The sequence below is a fragment of the Petromyzon marinus genome, chromosome 80 (genome assembly GCF_048934315.1).
Source record: "Petromyzon marinus isolate PM22_M1 ecotype Great Lakes invasive population chromosome 80, UKy_Petmar_22M1.pri1.0, whole genome shotgun sequence".
NCBI lineage: Eukaryota > Metazoa > Chordata > Hyperoartia > Petromyzontiformes > Petromyzontidae > Petromyzon > Petromyzon marinus.
This window is the reverse complement of record NC_133746.1, coordinates 10,853,838-10,872,833: the sequence shown is the minus strand read 5'-3', so window position 1 is coordinate 10,872,833 and position 18,996 is coordinate 10,853,838. Positions and strand designations below refer to the sequence as shown.

The 18,996-nt window shown below is 52.7% G+C and overlaps 1 protein-coding gene across 1 annotated transcript in view; it reads left to right on the top strand.

The window, feature by feature from the left end:
• The first annotated feature begins 155 nt into the window (after window positions 1-155).
• The window catches only part of LOC116958658 (uncharacterized), a 40,791-nt gene continuing 21,950 nt past the window's right edge, over window positions 156-18,996 (top strand). Inside the window, exons 1-2 of the mRNA XM_076057295.1 lie at window positions 156-341; window positions 9,741-12,611. Coding sequence (XP_075913410.1) covers window positions 9,757-12,611 — 2,855 coding nt within the window. The 5' untranslated portion in view covers window positions 156-341; window positions 9,741-9,756. The remainder of the gene's footprint in view (window positions 342-9,740; window positions 12,612-18,996) is intronic.

Here is an 18,996-nt window from a genome sequence, read left to right as displayed (position 1 = left end):
CAGTGGCGGGTCGCTGGGAGGCGCTAGTGACGCCCCCCCACCCCTCTCGGCACATGACGTCTTCGATCCTGCGGGTAGGGGGTGTGGTTAACACGGGGTTGACGTCAGTCCCTCGCGCGTGTGTGCGTGACCGTCATGTTACCACTACCCGGGTTGGGGCGTGGACGACTTGAGTGACGTCACGTACGGGTTTGGGTGCCGTCACGCACGGAGACAGAGAGTCGAGATCTCCGTGTCTTTGCGTGGTTGTGAAGTTCAACATCGCCACTGCGGGAGAGACAAAGGCGGCCGGGCGTGGTGCTGGATACCGACCCCCTCGCGTGCCGTGCCGGCCTCCATAGGTACTGCTACTCGCCACTAACAGCAGCACTTGCGACTGCAGAGCCTCTGTGAGGCTACCTGGGGGATCTTTATCTTTGTGTGTGCGTGTGCCTGCCCCTGTGGGGAGCGGTGGTGCAGCGGTTAGCGCTACGAACCCGGCGACCCTGCTCACGGCCAACACCGCCGGTGACGATTACCTGAACCGGTTCCTGGGCCTCCCCTAGGTCGGCTCAGCCTCAAATGTGTACCTGGTGCTGTGTGTGTGTGTGGTAAGCATCGCCACTGAGGGAGAGACAAAGGCGGCCGGGCGTGGTGCTGGCCACCCACCCCCCCGTGTGCCGTGCCGGCCTTCGTAGGTGCTCGCTAACAGCGCTTGCCCCAACAGTCTGGTGAGGCTACACGGCGGATCTTTTTAATTTTCGACACTTCACGTGCGGGCCTCAAAGTGCACCTAGCCTGGCACAGGCGCCGTGGTGACGTCACCGACACTTTGTGGCGAATGGCGGCTGTTGTTGTTGTTGTGTCTGCGCCGGTTTCAACTTGCAGGCCGGTCCTGCCCACGATCAATCGTGGGTGTTAACCTGCAGGCTGAATCGCAGTGTGAGGAGCTCACAAATCCTTGAAGGATCTGGACAGGGTCCCCTATCATCGGCGAGCTCCTCCAAGGCTGCGTTGGCTGGGTCATGTAGCCCGCATGCCCAGCCACCGCATGGATAGAGGGGGGCTAGACGGGCACGGCACGGGGCTGGAGATGAGATGGAGTGATGCGGTACAGGAGGCACGTGGCTAGAGAAGAGATGGAGTGATGTGGTACAGGAGGCACGGGGCTAGAGAAGAGATGGAGTGATGTGGTACAGGAGGCACGGGGCTAGAGAAGAGATGGAGTGATGTGGTACAGGAGGCACGGGGCTAGAGAAGAGATGGAGTGATGTGGTACAGGAGGCACGGATCTAGAGAAGAGATGGAGTGATGTGGTACAGGAGGCACGTGGCTAGAGAAGAGATGGAGTGATGTGGTACAGGAGGCACGGGGCTAGAGAAGAGATGGAGTGATGTGGTACAGGAGGCACGGGGCTAGAGAAGAGATGGAGTGATGTGGTACAGGAGGCACGGGGCTAGAGAAGAGATGGAGTGATGTGGTACAGGAGGCACGGGGCTAGAGAAGAGATGGAGTGATGTGGTACAGGAGGCACGGGGCTAGAGAAGAGATGGAGTGATGTGGTACAGGAGGCACGGGGCTAGAGAAGAGATGGAGTGATGTGGTACAGGAGGCACGGGGCTAGAGAAGAGATGGAGTGATGTGGTACAGGAGGCACGGGGCTAGAGAAGAGATGGAGTGATGTGGTACAGGAGGCACGTGGCTAGAGAAGAAATGGAGTGATGTGGTACAGGAGGCACGGGGCTAGAGAAGAGATGGAGTGATGTGGTACAGGAGGCACGTGGCTAGAGAAGAGATGGAGTGATGTGGTACAGGAGGCACGGGGCTAGAGAAGAGATGGAGTGATGTGGTACAGGAGGCACGGATCTAGAGAAGAGATGGAGTGATGTGGTACAGGAGGCACGTGGCTAGAGAAGAGATGGAGTGATGTGGTACAGGAGGCACGGGGCTAGAGAAGAGATGGAGTGATGTGGTACAGGAGGCACGGGGCTAGAGAAGAGATGGAGTGATGTGGTACAGGAGGCACGGGGCTAGAGAAGAGATGGAGTGATGTGGTACAGGAGGCACGGGGCTAGAGAAGAGATGGAGTGATGTGGTACAGGAGGCACGGGGCTAGAGAAGAGATGGAGTGATGTGGTACAGGAGGCACGGGGCTAGAGAAGAGATGGAGTGATGTGGTACAGGAGGCACGGGGCTAGAGAAGAGATGGAGTGATGTGGTACAGGAGGCACGGGGCTAGAGAAGAGATGGAGTGATGTGGTACAGGAGGCACGTGGCTAGAGAAGAAATGGAGTGATGTGGTACAGGAGGCACGGGGCTAGAGAAGAGATGGAGTGATGTGGTACAGGAGGCACGTGGCTAGAGAAGAGATGGAGTGATGTGGTACAGGAGGCACGGGGCTAGAGAAGAGATGGAGTGATGTGGTACAGGAGGCACGGGGCTAGAGAAGAGATGGAGTGGTGTGGTACAGGAGGCACGGGGCTAGAGAAGAGATGGAGTGATGTGGTACAGGAGGTACGGGGCTAGAGAAGAGATGGAGTGATGTGGTACAGGAGGACGTGGAGCTGAGTGGACTTGCCGATGACTGGTACCAGCGGTGTCAAGATCGGCCTCTGTGGAGGAGGCTCGTGAAGGACGCTACTGGGCAGTTGGAGGCAGTCGCCCTCCAACAACAACGGAGGGCGGAGGAGCGACGCTCACAACAATGAGCGGAGCGCCGGGTGGCTAAAACGCAGCAAGTTTGCACAGTAGGGGGCACAGGTGGTGCATCTGCCAGTCATCTCAGTCAGAATCAGAATCTTTATTCAGACTGCAGGAGGAGGAATCCGATGAGCTATAAAGCTCTTTTCCACAATTGTCCAGTATGGGTGTAGGGAGTCAGCGATTAACAACGGCAAACACACGATACACACAAACACACGATACACACAAACACACGATACACACAAACACACGATACACACAAACACGATACACACAATACACACAAACACACGATACACACACAAACACACGATACACACAAACACACGATACACACAAACACGATACACACAAACACACGATACACACACAAACACACGATACACACAAACACACGATACACACAAACACGATACACACAAACACACGATACACACAAACACACGATACACACACACACGATATACACACAGACACAATACACACACACGATACACACAAACACACGATACACACAAACACACGATACACACAAACACATGATACACACAAACACACGATATACACACACACACGATACACACAAACACACGATACACACACACACGATACACACAAACACACGATACACACAAACACACGATACACACAACAACAACAACAACCGCCATTCGCCACTAAGTGGTGGTGACGTCACCACGACGCTTGTGCCAGGCTATGTGCACCCTGAGGCCACGTGAAGTGTCGAACGCCCACTGGCAGGAGGTCACGGGGCAGACCCAGGTGCCACGGGTCGACTGACTGAGATGACTGGCTGATGCACCACCTGTGCCCCCTACTGTGCCAACCTGCTGTGCTTTAGCCACCCGGCGCTCCGCTCGCTGTTGTGAGCGTCGCTCCTCCGCCCTCCGTTGTTGTTGGAGGGCGACTGCCTCCAACTGCCCAGTAGCATCCTTCACGAGCCTCCTCCACAGAGGCCGATCTTGACACCGCTGGTACCAGTCATCGGCAAGTCCACTCAGCTCCACGTCCTCCTGTACCACATCACTCCATCTCTTCTCTAGCCTGTGCCGCGCCCGCTTAGCCCCCTCAATCCGGCCAAACAAAAGCTGTTTCGGCATGCGGTGGCTGGGCATGCGGGCTACATGACCCAGCCATCGCAGCCTTGCCTGCCGGAGGAGCTCAGCGATGGGACCCTGCCCAGATCTTTCAAGGATTTGTGAGCTCCTCACACAATCCAGTCTGGTTAAACCCAGGATGGATCGTAGGCAGGCCAGCCTAAATGTTTCTAACCGGCGAAGATGTTCCATTAGGGGGGTCCACGTTTAGCAAGCGTAGAGAAGGGAGGGAATGACCGTGGCCGAGAAGACCTGAAGCTTAGTGCGGAGCGACAGACCAGGTAGCTTCCACACAGCGTTACGCAACCGATGAAAAGATATTGCCGCTCGACTGATTCGGAGTGAGACCTCTGCTGTTAAACTGGAGCCAGTCATAAGCACACTGCCCAGGTATGGGAAACTCTCCACTCTCTCCACAACTGCCCCATCACCGATTGGGAGTTGTGGGGGTGGAGTGTCCGATGGTACAAAATACCCAGGCAGGTGCTTAGTTTTGGTGGGGCTGATGGTAAGGCCCCACCTCTTAGTGGCACGCTCCAGTCTCAGCAGCAGCGTCTCCAACTCCTCCTCTGACTGAGCAGCTATTACCAAGTCATCAGCATACATAACGTGGTTGAGCAATAGGGAGCCATCCCTTGACCGCACCCGGGCATCGATTAGCCTCCCATTATATCTGTACCATATGGAGATTCCCCCGGTACAGCTATTGAAGGCTTCACGAACTACGTGGTCAAAATAGATGTTAAATAATGTGGGAGCCAGAGGACATCCCTGTCGCACCCCAAGGTGTACAGGGAATGGCTCTGACTCCCGGCCACGTAGTTTTACCCGGGCCCGCTCACCATCATGAAGGTCCTTAATGATCGTGAGCAGAGGGTCAGGTACTCCAAAAGCACGAAGAACGACCCAGAGCCCAGGCCTACTGATGGTATCATAGGCCTTGACCAGGTCAATAAAGCAGAGATGTAGGTCTTGTTGGAATTCTCTACACCTCTGCTGTAGCAGACGGACAGAAAATATGGCATCTGTGCAGGACCGCCCTTTCCTGAAACCACATTGGGGCTCCGCAAGCCTCTCCTCAGCGTGCCTGGCAAGGCGATGCTGAATAATCCTTGCCAGGACCTTTCCCGGCACACTGAGGAGTGAGATGCCCCTGTAGTTGTTACAGTCTGTGCGGTCCCCCTTCTTAAAAAGGGGGACCACCAGGGCATCCTTCCAATCCTGCGGAACCCGTCCAGTGGCCCAGACTGTTGTTATGATGTCATATAGGGCAGTCTGTGCACAAACGCCACCCTCCCTCAGCATTTCGCTTGGGAGATCATCTCTGCCCGCTGCCTTTCCTGGTCTCAGACTCCAGATCGCCTTCAATACTTCCTCAGCAGATGGCACCTCAGCCAGCCACTCACAGGGGGTGACTTCATCCAATATTTGAGGCACCGCAGCCTCAGCAGGGTCATCCTCACTTTGTGCCACGATGTTTTCCTGGCTGAGGGATTTTCCCTCCCCCAGGACCTCACAGAAATGCTCAGCAAATCTGCGAACCTGTTCCTGGGGGTCGGAAATTGGATCACCGTTTTTTCCCCTAATGATGGTAATAGGTGTGGCGCTGCAGGTTACTTTTTGATGGAGTTAAATAGAGATTTGTGATCACGGGCCACTGAGGCAGACTCCATCTCCTCAGCAACCCGCGACCACCACCCATCCTTGCAGCGCCTCACGGCTCTCCGAACCTCCGAGCGAAGGCTGCGGTAAGCCTCCTCATTCTCTGACGTGGGATTCTGTAGCCGATGACAGTGGGCCTGTCGCTTTTTCTCAACCATCGTGAACAACTCCTCTGTCATCCAGGGTGTCTGGGGAGGTCTGGACCGCGTACCCAAAGCAGCCATTGCAGCTGCATGAGTCACAGTCCTAAACCTCGCCCATTTACCCTCGACATCAGGAGGAGTCGGGGACGATACCAATCCCAGCCGCAAGCGATGATGAAATTCTCGCTTGCAACTTTCATCAGATAACTGAGACCAGGCCACTTTAGGTTGGAATGGGGTCCTGGGTGTACACCCACCACCGGAGTGGAAGAATGGCAGGCGCATCTTACAGATGACTAGTCGATGGTCAGAGGGCAGATCAGCTCCACGGTAGGTCCTGGTGTCAAGGACATGGGCTCGCATTCGCTGGTCCGTCACTATGTAGTCCAGCAGATGTTCTTGCTTGGACCCGGCATGCATCCATGATGTTGTGTGGATGCGCCGATGCCGGAACAGCGTGTTGGTAATTACAAGCCCATGGGCTGCACAAAAATCTAGCAGCCTCCTACCGTTGTTATTGAGCTGATCTGGCCCATGCCCTCCAATCACTCCAGACCAGGTGCCAGTATCATGACCAACTCGGGCATTGAAGTCACCCAACATGATGACTCTATCCCGAGGGGCCACTTTAGCCAGCACCTGTGACAGGAGGTCATAGAAGGCATCTGACTCATCGGCTTTGCCTGCATCCCTCCACGGATGTTCATCTTCGGTGGGGGCATAAGTAACCACGACCACCATTCCTCGCCTCCGGTTGATGGGAAGGCGAGCCCAAAGTAGCCTGGGGCTTACAGCTTCCCACACCTCACCGCCACGCTCCCACGCCCCCTTCATTCTTTTGTTCAAAAGAAGACCCACACCCTGTTGTTTGGCAGTCTGCTGCCCCGAGTAGAGGACTGTCCACCCTTCATGGTGGCAGGAGCCAGAGCCGGTCCACCGGACCTCCTGAATGCCGCATAGATCCAGGCGGTACCGGTCCAGCTCCCGACAGAGGAGTGGCAGCCTCTCCTCTGCAGTGAGCGTTCGAACATTCCACGTGGCCAACCGTAGTGGCTTTTCGTTGTTTCTGGAGTAGCCCCGAGGGTAGGTATTCAATCTCCTGGCTCCGCCAATTGGGGTTTGGCCAGGAGACGTCATAGACGCCTGGCCCCCCGGGGCCTCCGGCACAAGCTTAGTTGTTACATATTTCAGTTTAATTCGTAGTTTCGTGGTAATTAATTGAAGGTGGAGGGGTTACCAGCCCCTCGCACCCGTCCAGAGCCCCCGTTTAGCCCCTGTGGTGGACACATATGCCATGAGGGGAGGAGCCAATCAAAATTGGATCTCCCCCCACAGCGCTGTCCACGACAGAGTTGCCCGTCCGGCACCGCGAGGAGGTAGGGGGTTGTTTTGCCGATACACACAAACACACGATACACACAAACACACGATACACACAAACACACGATACACACACACACACACACGATACACACAAACACACGATACACACGATACACACACACGATACACACAAACACACGATACACACACACACACACGATACACACACAAACACACGATACACACAAACACACGATACACACGATACACACACGATACATACACACACGATACACACACACACACGATACACACACAAACACACGATACACACACACACACGATACACACACAAACACACGATACACACAAACACGATACACACAAACATGATACACACAAACACACGATACACACACACACGATACACACAAACACACGATACACACAAACACACGATACACACAAACACACGATACACACAAACACACGATACACACATGATACACAAAAACACACGATACACACAAACACACGATACACACGATACACACACACACACGATACACACAAACACACGATACACACACACACACGATACACACAAACATGATACACACAAACACACGATACACACACACACACACACGATACACACAAACACACGATACACACGATACACACACACGATACACACAAACACACGATACACACACACACACGATACACACAAACACACGATACACACGATACACACAAACACACGATACACACACACGATACACAAAAACACACGATACACACAAACACACGATACACACACACACGATACACACGATACACACACACGATACACACAAACACACGATACACACACACGATACACACAAACACATGACACACACAAACACACGATACACACAAACACATGACACACACAAACACACGATACACACAAACACACGATACACACAAACACGATACACACAAACACATGACACACACACACACGATACACACAAACACACGATACACACACACGATACACACACACACACGATACACACGATACACACAAACACACGATACACACACACACACGATACACACACAAACACACGATACACACACACACACGATATACACAAACACACGATACACACAAACACACGATGCACACACACACGATACACACAAACACACGATACACACACACGATACACACAAACACACGATACACACACACACACACGATACACACAAACACACGATGCACACACACACGATACACACACACACGATACACACACAAACACACAAACACACGATACACACAAACACACGATACACACGATACACACACACGACACACACACACACGATACACACACAAACACACAAACACACGATACACACAAACACACGATACACACGATACACACACACGACACACACACACACGATACACACACAAACACACGATACACACAAACACACGATACACACACACGATACACACAAACACACGATACACACACACACACACGATACACACAAACACGATACACACGATACACACACACGATACACACAAACACACGATACACACAAACACACGATACACACACACACGATACACACACAAACACACGATACACACAAACACACGATACACACGATACACACACACACGATATACACACAGACACACGATACACACAAACACACGATACACACAAACACGATACACACAAACACACGATACACACGATACACACAAACACGATACACACGATACACACAAACACGATACACACGATACACACAAACACACGATACACACAAACACACGATACACACAAACACACGATACACACACAAACACACGATACACACAAACACACGATACACACACAAACACACGATACACACAAACACAAGATACACACAAACACACGATACACACGATACACACACGATACACACAAACACACGATACACACAAACACACGATACACACACACACACGATACACACGATACATACAAACACGATACACACAAACACACGATACACACAAACACACGATACACACAAACACACGATACACACACACGATACACACACACGATACACACAAACACACGATACACACAAACACACGATACACACAAACACAATACACACAAACACACGATACACACAAACACACGATACACAAACACACGATACACACACAAACACACGATACACACACAAACACACGATACACACAAACACGATACACACGATACACAAATACACGATACACACACACACACGATACACACAAACACATGATACACACAAACACACGATACACAGAGTGCAAAATAGAACTAAAGGTAGGCAAGTCGCAAAATGTAAATTAATTGTTTAAGTCCGATTTATCAAGATTGGGCAAGGCAGCAAAAATAAAAACAGATCAGTAGCCAACCACGCTAATCGGAGGTGCGGGGGAAGGACAACAAATTAAACACAACAACAAGCGGCAGTTCTAAAGAAATGAGTTTGTCAATCTTGGAGATGATTTACAATTGCATCGTAGCTCCCAGTGGCTTCCTCATACCGGAGAGGAAGAGCGTTCCAGACGTCCGCCACAAGCAACAGCAGCATCTGAAAGCACCACGGGACGCAGCGGTGACCACCGCCTTTGTTCTACAGTTAGCAACCGGTGTCTGTGGTTTCTAGCTTCATGCCTTGTTTGCGATACTTCACAGGGGCAGGGCGGGGGAGATTAATTTTCCTTCGTGTGCCTCACTCTTTGCCCCAGTGCCAGGACGGCAACGATGAACGAGGGAGGAGACATGAAGATCTACTGCCCGATCTGCAACTGGGTGATGATCAGCCTGCCCGCCCTGGAGGACCACATGAAGCGGCACAGGGGCCGGACCGAGTCCGTGCTGTACCGGTGCCCCCACTGCCCGTACAGCACGGACAAAGCGGCCACTCTGATCGGCCACCAGAGGAGCCACGCCGACGAGAAGCCCTACAAGTGCTGGGTGTGCGATGAAGTTTTCGCGAATTCGGGAGACTTCTGCTCCCATCAGAGAGTGCACATGAAGCCCTTCGCGTGCCCCAAGAGCGGGAAGGCCTCCTCCGGGTCGGGGAGCCTCCGGGCGCGCGGGCAGGCCCTCACTGGCTCGAGCGCGTCGACACCGCCGGCCCATCCCCCCTTCCTCCGCCGCCGCGCGCGCGGGAGGGCCGGGCTCCGCGAGGGCGTGACTGCCGCTGGGCAGGTCGTGGCGAGCCTCGGGGGCGAGGGTCCCGCGGAGACCCCCTCGGCGACCCCCTCGGCGACCCCTTCGGCGACCCCCTCGTCAACCCCCTTGGCATCGCTGACATCAGAACACGGAGAGACCCTCAGCTTCGAGACGTGGCCGGGGGTGAAGGTGGAATGCGACAGTGAAGATCCTTCCACCACCCTGCCGATCGTGAAGCGGGAGCGCGGAGTGATCGCCAGCTCTGAGGCGTGGCCAGAGGTGAAGGTAGAATGTGGGGGCAGGGAATCTTCCTTTAAGTGCTGGGTGGGCGATGAAGTTTTCGCGAATTCTGGAGACTTGTGCTCCCATCAAAGTGTGCACATGAAGCCGGCGCAAAGCGGGAAGGCATTGGCTCCACCGCCAGGAGACGTCTCACCGGACGAGAGTAACCACGCGGGCGAGAAGCCCTACCGCTGCAACGTCTGCGGGGAGGAGTTCACTCAGTCGCACCACCTCCTCAACCACCAGAGGATGCACACGAGGAGGAAGCCGTACGCGTGCACCGTGTGCGGCAAGACGTTCGCTCACTCGGCCGTCCTCGTCGCCCACAAGCGGGTCCACACGGGCCAAAAGCCATACAGGTGCGCCACGTGCGGCAAGGCATTCAAACAGTCGGGGACGCTCTTCAACCACGAGAAGACCCACGCGGAAGAGAAGCCCTACGGGTGCGCGGTGTGCGGGAAGCGATTCGCCCAGTCGAAGGGCCTCGTCAGACACGCGAGGACCCACACGGGCGAGAGGCCCTACAGGTGCACCACGTGCGGCAAGTCCTTCGCCCAGTCGGACACCCTGCGCATCCACAAGCGCACCCACACGGGCGAGAGGCCGTACGCGTGCGACGTGTGCGGCAGGTCGTTCACGCACGTGGGCACCCTCCACGTGCACAAGAGGACGCACGTGCGCGGGAGGCCCTTCGCGTGTCCCACGCGCGGGAAGGCCTCCTCAGGGTCGGGGAGCCTCCGGGCGTGCCGGCAGGCCCGCGCGGGTTCGAGCGCGTCGACGCCACCGGCCCGTCCCCCCCTCCTCCGCCGCTGCGCCCGCGGGAGAGCCGGGCTCCATGAGGGCGTGACTGCCGCTGGACAGGTCGTGGCCAGCCTCGGGGGCAAGGGTCCCGCAGCGACCCCCTCGGCGACCCCTTCGACGACCCCTTCAGCGACCCCTAGGGCGTCGCTAACATCAGAACGCGGAGAGATCCTCAGCTTTGAGACGTGGCCGGGGGTGAAGGTGGAATGCGACGGTGAAGATCCTTCCACCACCCTGCCGATCGTGAAGCGGGAGCGCGGAGGGATCGCCAGCTCTGAGGCGTGGCCAGAGGTGAAGGTAGAATGTGGGGGCAGGGAATCTTCCTTTAAGTGCTGGGTGTGCGATGAAGTTTTCGCGAATTCGGGAGACTTGTGCTCCCATCAGAGTGTGCACATGAAGCCGGCGCAAAGCGGGAAGGCATTCGCCCCACCGCCAGGAGACGTCTCATCGGACAAGAGGAACCACTCGGGCGAGAAGCCCTACTGCTGCAACATCTGCGGAGAGGACTTCACTCAGTCGCACCACCTCCTCAACCACCAGAGGATCCACACGAGCAAGAAGCCGTACGCGTGCACCGTGTGCGGCAAGACGTTCGCTCACTCGGCCGTCTTCGTCGCCCACAAGCGAGTCCACACGGGCCAAAAGCCGTACAGGTGCGCCACGTGCGGCAAGGCATTCAAGCAGTCGGGGACGCTCTTCAACCACGAGAAGACCCACGCGGAAGAGAAGCCCTACGGGTGCACAGCGTGCGGGAAGCGATTCGCCCAGTCGAAGGGCCTCGTCATACACACGAGGACCCACACGGGCGAGAAGCCCTACAAGTGCGCCACGTGCGGCAAGTCCTTTGCCCAGTCGGGCACCCTGGGCATCCACAAGCGCACCCACACGGGCGAGAAGCCGTACGCGTGCGACGTGTGCGGCAGCTCGTTCACGCACTTGGGCACCCTCCACGTGCACAAGAGGACGCACGCGGGCGGGAAGGCCTCCTCCGGGTCGGGGAGCTTCCGGGCGCGCCGGCAGTCCCGCGCGGGCTCAAGCGCGTCGACGCCGCCGGCCCGTCCCCCCCTCCTCCGCCGCTGTGCCCGCAGGAGGGCCGGGCTTCACGAGGGCGTGACTGCCGCTGGGGAGGTCGTGGCGAGCCTCGGGGGCGAGGGTCCCGCGGCGACCCCCTCGGCCACCCCTTTGGCGACCCCCTCGGCATCTCCCTCGGCATCGCTAACATCAGAACACGGAGGGATCGCCAGCTTCGAGACGTGGCCGGGGGTGAAGGTGGAATGTGGTGGGGAGGATTCTTTCATTCCCCTCTCGATCGTGAAGCATGAAGGGGAAGAAAACCCCGGCTGTGAGACGCTGCTGGGGTGAAGGTGGCACACGGGAGGCCGAGTCTCTGCTTTGGGAACGGATGTTGAGGTCTACGTGGGAAGAGTGAAGGAGGAGGCTCCAAGCAAGCATGTCAAGTGAGAGCGAGTCCTCGACTGGGACCTTTGTTAATTTGGTGGCACGGGTGGAGGATGTGGACTAAGCAGAGGCGGCAGGTCCCGTGGAACGGAGATTAAACACGTGAGAAGCTGACTGTTGTATATATTCCTTTTCCAAAACATATATTGTGTGATATTGCCTATTTTTTATGTAATAGATTTTATTTTATATATGGATTCAGCACGTTCCAAAAAAATGCAGTGACGCATACCTTCGAACTCCTCCCTCGAAACAAAAGGCCAAAAGGAACCACACTTAGGGGCAATTAAGAGCATCTGTGTCCACAGGCCATGAGATGACCGCTGGAAAGAAGGGGAAAGGGGTCTGGCCTTCATGTGACTTAAGGAATGACTTCAAGAAATTGGAACAGACAAAGATCCCCCATATAGCCTTAACAGACTGTGGGGGCAAGTGCTGTTAGCGAGCACCTATGAAGGCCGGAAGGGTACACGAGGGGGTGGGTGGCCAGCACCACGCCCGACCGCCTTTGTTTCCCCAGTGGCGATGTTTACAGACCGCACCAGGTACAGGACCGTTTCAGATAATCGTTACTGGTGTTGGCCGTGAGCGAGAATCGAACCCGGGTCGCCAGGTTCGTAGCGCAGCACGCTAACCACTACACCACCGCTCCCACACACACACACGTGCACCGGACAAATGGTCACAATCAAATGGACAGTTGTTCCGTCATGAAAGGAAACCGACCAATCACAGGCCGAGGAGCGAAATGAAAGGAATTCCGGTCCTTTGTGAGAAGACGAGCCGAGGTGAACATTTCGGAAATAACAAAGAAGCCGAACCATCCAAATCAGTCTTGCAACGACAAGCTCCGGGGTATGGTCCTCGATCATCCATGGGTGTCGAGTCTTGCAGAGAGGGGCAATGTGTTGCTAAGTATTGAGTTTGGCGCTGACAGACGGGGTATCGCTGAAAGTTTTAGTCTACATTTATCCTTGTTTTGAGTCGCTTGCAGAGCCAAGGACTGCGATAAGTTGTATTGTACCAAGCTATAAGAGTTGTGAGAAGCTAAGCGGTGTGGAAATACACTTTACGAGATTTGGAGAGTGAGGAGCAGCGGACGAGCAGCTCACAGCAGGATCCCTCCTGGGGGAAACGTGGGGGGGGGGCGCAAAGGGTGCTCGCGCAAAGCAAGTTGCCAGCGCAGGCACTGCCGCCTGCATGAGCAGCATGTCGACTCAGCAAGCACCCCAGCGGTGGAGAGAGACTGACGGCGCAGCCGAGGGCGCCGTGTGTTCGACACGCACACACAAACGCCGATCCAACGCCCCGGCTGGGGACCTGAGCTTTTTTTTCGGTACAAGGAACGCTGGCACTACGAAGTTTCGCCTTTGGACCTCAGCAGGACAGTTAGCAGGAATAGTACGTGGACAACTCGAACCGTACTGCCCGCTATAATTATTGGACCTCGTGGTGACTGCGGTCCAACACACACATACAACAGCGCATATCGGTATGAATAGGATTGTTCCAAGAAGTTTTGTTTTCGAAAAAGGTTTCCATCCCCAGGTGGTGTGATGACTACTCGCTAGTGGTGAAAAGCATTGTTCTGCCCCTTGAACCGCATGAATATGGTCGTTTAGAAGTATTTGTCATGATGAGAATAGGTTTTTCCCTTTTTCTGGCAACAAAACAGGTGTTAAGATGTTAGAACACCAAACTGAAACCTTTTACAAGGAATCATGTCATGCAAACAAAAAACATACTCTGATAATACACGCATGAATATGGTCATTTAGAAGAATTTTAGTCGTTAGTTTTCTTTTATCACATAATATTACCAATGAACTCATTGATGACACACTAAACATTTATAAGCATCTATGTTACGAATCTACACACATGAATACTATTGTTTTGAGATATTTATTTTAATCATGGAATTTTGCCCGCGAATTCATTGATGTCCCATTAGTCAATTGATAAGCATCGGTTAGCCAAACATACACACTCGCATGTACACGATTGTTTCAGGATATTTATTTAATTGCATAATCTTACCAATGAATCCATTGATGTCCACTTTTGCCATTGGGCACATGTTTCTTTCGCGTCATCTGGTCTAGCACCAATTGAGACCAGGCTCTAAAGCAGGGGTCGGGAACCTATGGCTCGCGAGCCAGATGTGGCTCTTTTGATGATTGCATATGGCTCGCAGATAAAACAAAATATTCTCACTTGTTTTAATCCATCCATCGATTTTTCACTGCGCATGTCCTGTTCAGGGCTGCAGGAGCAATTGTCCATTATTTTAATTGGATGATACTGGCCTACGTTTGCCGTTGCTGGGTAAAACAGGTAAACACCCCCTTTTGAATCAGTCTGAGACTGCGTCTGCTCGGTCATTAGCTCAAAGCTAACCCTTCGACGAAGAAGATGGCGAAAAGAAAAAAAGACGACGAGTATCGTACATTTCAGGACGAATGGACCGAAGAATTCGCCTTTGTGGAGAGAGCGGGTTCTGCGGTGTGTCTAATTTGCAATGACAAAATTACATCGTTGAAACGGTCGAATGTAAAGCGGCACTTCGACACGCGCCACGCTACCTTTGCATCAAAATACCCTGCGGGAGACAGCAGAAAGAAAGCGTGCCAAGAGCTTCTGAGCAGGGTGCAAGCTAGCCAGCAGCAACTCCGCGTATGGACCCGGCAAGGTGACTATAATTCGGCTAGCTTTGCTGGTTCTTTAGCAATAGTGAGGAACGGAAAACCATTCACAGATGGCGAGTATGCTAAAACGTTCATGCTGGATGTAGCCAATGAACTTTTTGATGATCTTCCGAACAAAGACAAGATAATCAAACGGATACAAGACATGCCTCTGTCGGCAAGAACTGTTCATGATCGTACCATCGTGATGGCAAACAAAGTGGAGGAAACGCAAGTGAAGGACATAAATGCAGCGCCGTTCTTTTCTCTGGCTTTGGATGAGTCAACAGACGTGAGCCATTTGTCGCAGTTCAGCGTGATTGCAAGATATGCTGTTGGTGACACACTGCGCGAAGAAAGTCTTGCTGTTCTGCCATTAAAAGGGTCCACAAGAGGTGAGGATTTATTCAAGTCTTTCATGGAGTTTGCTCAAGAAAAAAGTCTACCTATGGATAAACTTCTCTCAGTGTGTACTGATGGTGCTCCGTGTATGGTGGGGAAAAACAAAGGATTTGTGGCGCTTCTCCGTGAACATGAAAATAGACCCATCCTAAGTTTCCATTGCATTATACACCAGGAGGCACTTTGTGCTCAGATGTGTGACAGGCAGTTTGGCGAAGTGATGTCGCTGGTCATTCGTGTGATCAACTTTATTGTTGCCCGAGCCTTAAATGATCGCCAGTTTAAAACACTGCTGGATGAAGTTGTAAATAACTATCCTGGTCTGCTTTTGCACAGCAATGTGCGTTGGTTGTCAAGAGGGAAGGTGCTTAGCCGTTTTGCGGCTTGCCTGAACGAAATCCGGACTTTCCTTGAAATGAAAGGCGTCGGGCATCCTGAGCTAGCCGACACCGAGTGGCTCCTCAAGTTTTACTATCTCGTAGATCTGACTGAACATCTGAACCAGCTCAACGTGAAAATGCAAGGCATTGGAAATACAGTGTTATCCCTTCAACAAGCTGTATTTGCTTTTGAAAACAAGCTGGAGCTTTTCATCACGGATCTTGAAACAGGTCGTTTACTACATTTTGAAAAACTGAGCCAATTTAAAGATGCATGCACAGCAAGTGAGCCCATTCAAAACCTTGATCTCCACCAGCTAGCTGGCTGCACATCCAGTCTCCTACAGTCCTTCAAAGCACGCTTTGGAGAATTTCGTGAGCACACTCGTCTTTTTAAGTTCATCACCCATCCAAACGAGTGTTCACTGAACACAGCCGACCTGAATTACATCCCTGGTGTCTCCGTCAGAGATTTTGAAGCAGAAGTGGCTGACCTGAAGGCCTCAGACATGTGGGTGAATAAGTTCAAGTCACTGAATGAAGATTTGGAAAGAATCACACGACAGAAAGCAGAGTTGGCGAGCAAGCACATGTGGACAGAAATGAAAAAACTCCAACCCGAAGACCAGCTGATTCTCAAAACTTGGAACGCGCTTCCTGTCACATACCACACACTGCAGCGTGTGAGTATTGCTGTATTGACCATGTTTGGATCTACGTATGCATGTGAGCAGTCATTCTCACATCTTAAAAACATCAAGTCCAACCTACGATCACGTTTAACGGATGAAAGCCTCAACGCTTGCATGAAGCTTAACCTCACCAAGTACAAACCCGACTACAAAGACATCAGCAAATCCATGCAGCACCAGAAGTCGCATTAATGGTGAGTGTTATAACAACATTATTTAAAAGAATAAATTCAGAGGCTTATTATACTGACATTTAGTTGAATTCACTTTTAAAATATATTATATGGCTCTCACTGAAATAAATTTCCAATTTTTTTGCTTTCATGGCTCTCTTAGTCAAAAAGGTTCCCGACCCCTGCTCTAAAGAAAGCTGTGTCTGGTGGACCAATCAGTTTCAAGGACAATGCATATATATCGGTGTGTTTTTTTGTTTGCATTTTGACTGCAAGTATTGTGGTTAATGCAGACATGAATCCTTGTAAAAAAAGGTTTCAGTTTTGCCAGAAAAAAGGGGGGAAACCCTATTATTATAGTTAGCCTATTTTTTTATTGCTCAGTCTAACAGAAGCGACCTAGCCATCACAAATGATACCTCAACGAAGCGGCCTATCATCACGTGGGCACTAATATACGCAGCCACATGCTCTCTAAACGCCTGGCGATGTTCATTCTAAATGTCGGGAGGGGGGAGGTGGTGGAAACCGGAGGACCCGGGGAAAAATCCACGCGAACCACGGGGAGAGAGACACGTGCAAAGTCCAACTATACAGCAGGCCATGTCAGAGCTGGGATTGAACCCACAACCTCCTGTATACCAGACGAGGTAGTTAACATCTCACCACCATGTCACCCAAAGGCAGAGAAGACACCAAACCATATTTTGAAACAACACCTTTTTGGGACCTTTGGCGATCTGGAGGTGTGGGCGACGCAACAGGCAAGGATGGATAACGTGCAACGGACTTTAAACTTTGGTAAACACTCGAGAGCGGTGGTTATTAACTTTCACTGCAGCCTTACACCCCGTTGGTTCTCAATCGTAAAAAAAGTATGAAGTTAATAAATATGCAGGGCTTAATGGAACAAAGTTGTTTTCTTCCCTGGCCGTGCTTAAATTGTCTTTTTGATGATTTACCTTCCAAAAAGAAATCTGCCCATTTCTGGCACACCCCCAACAATGGGAATTTCACACCCCCAGGGGGTGCGTGGATCCCAGGTTAAGAACCACTACTCTACTGAGATTGGACAGGGGAATAGGTGAGTGGGTGAATGAGCGTTAAGTCTGTAGGCAGTGTTGAGTCTATGGCGCAGTCTTGAGTCTATGGTGCAGTGTTGAGTCTATATTTCGATTATTTACCCGTCTAAAAAAATTCTGCCATGTCTCGCTACCCCCAAAAAAGGGCATCTCGCATCCAGGTGTGCACCGCAGGTTAAGAAGAAGAACCACTGGTCTAGACTCATGAGAGCTTACACCAATCAATTGAGTAAGTCACGGTAGTGTATGTGTATTGGACGAGTAACCGGTGGTGCACCTTGGGGGGGCTTGACATCACGCACTTCGGGGGAAGGGAAACAACAACGAACACTAAATAAGTTCAGAAGTTCGCGGCAGAGCCGGTTGAGATTGCAGCTTGTCCAGCCAAGCAGATTTGCTGCCACTTTATTTTTCTCGGTCGACTCCATTGGTAATTCACGAACGGCGCGGTCTCGCGGGCGGGAGGAATGCCTTGTGGCCACGTTCGGTCGTGCTCGACCATCGATAGAATGTCCTACTCCACGCAAGATGCCCGTCCCCCCTCACTTCACACTCAACGGGGAGACGGACAAATGTCGACCTCCGCGTTTTGTTTTTCATGCCCGTGCGGGTCTCACAGCCGGCACCTTCCTCGGTTTGCTGCTTCGCGAGCGACCGGGTGAGAGGCCAGGATCTTCGTCGCAGGGTTCCACCTTCACGCCCGGCCACAGCTTGCAGCCTGAGCTCCCTTCCGGTTTCTCGCAACAGGGGGGAAGAGGCGCATGCACGAACGTCCGTGACACGTCGGGTTCCACCGAGTCACCCCTCTGCCCACCCCCTTCACGAGCTCCATCTGACCCCCCACCCCCCCGTTTGTAACGTTGCACGGT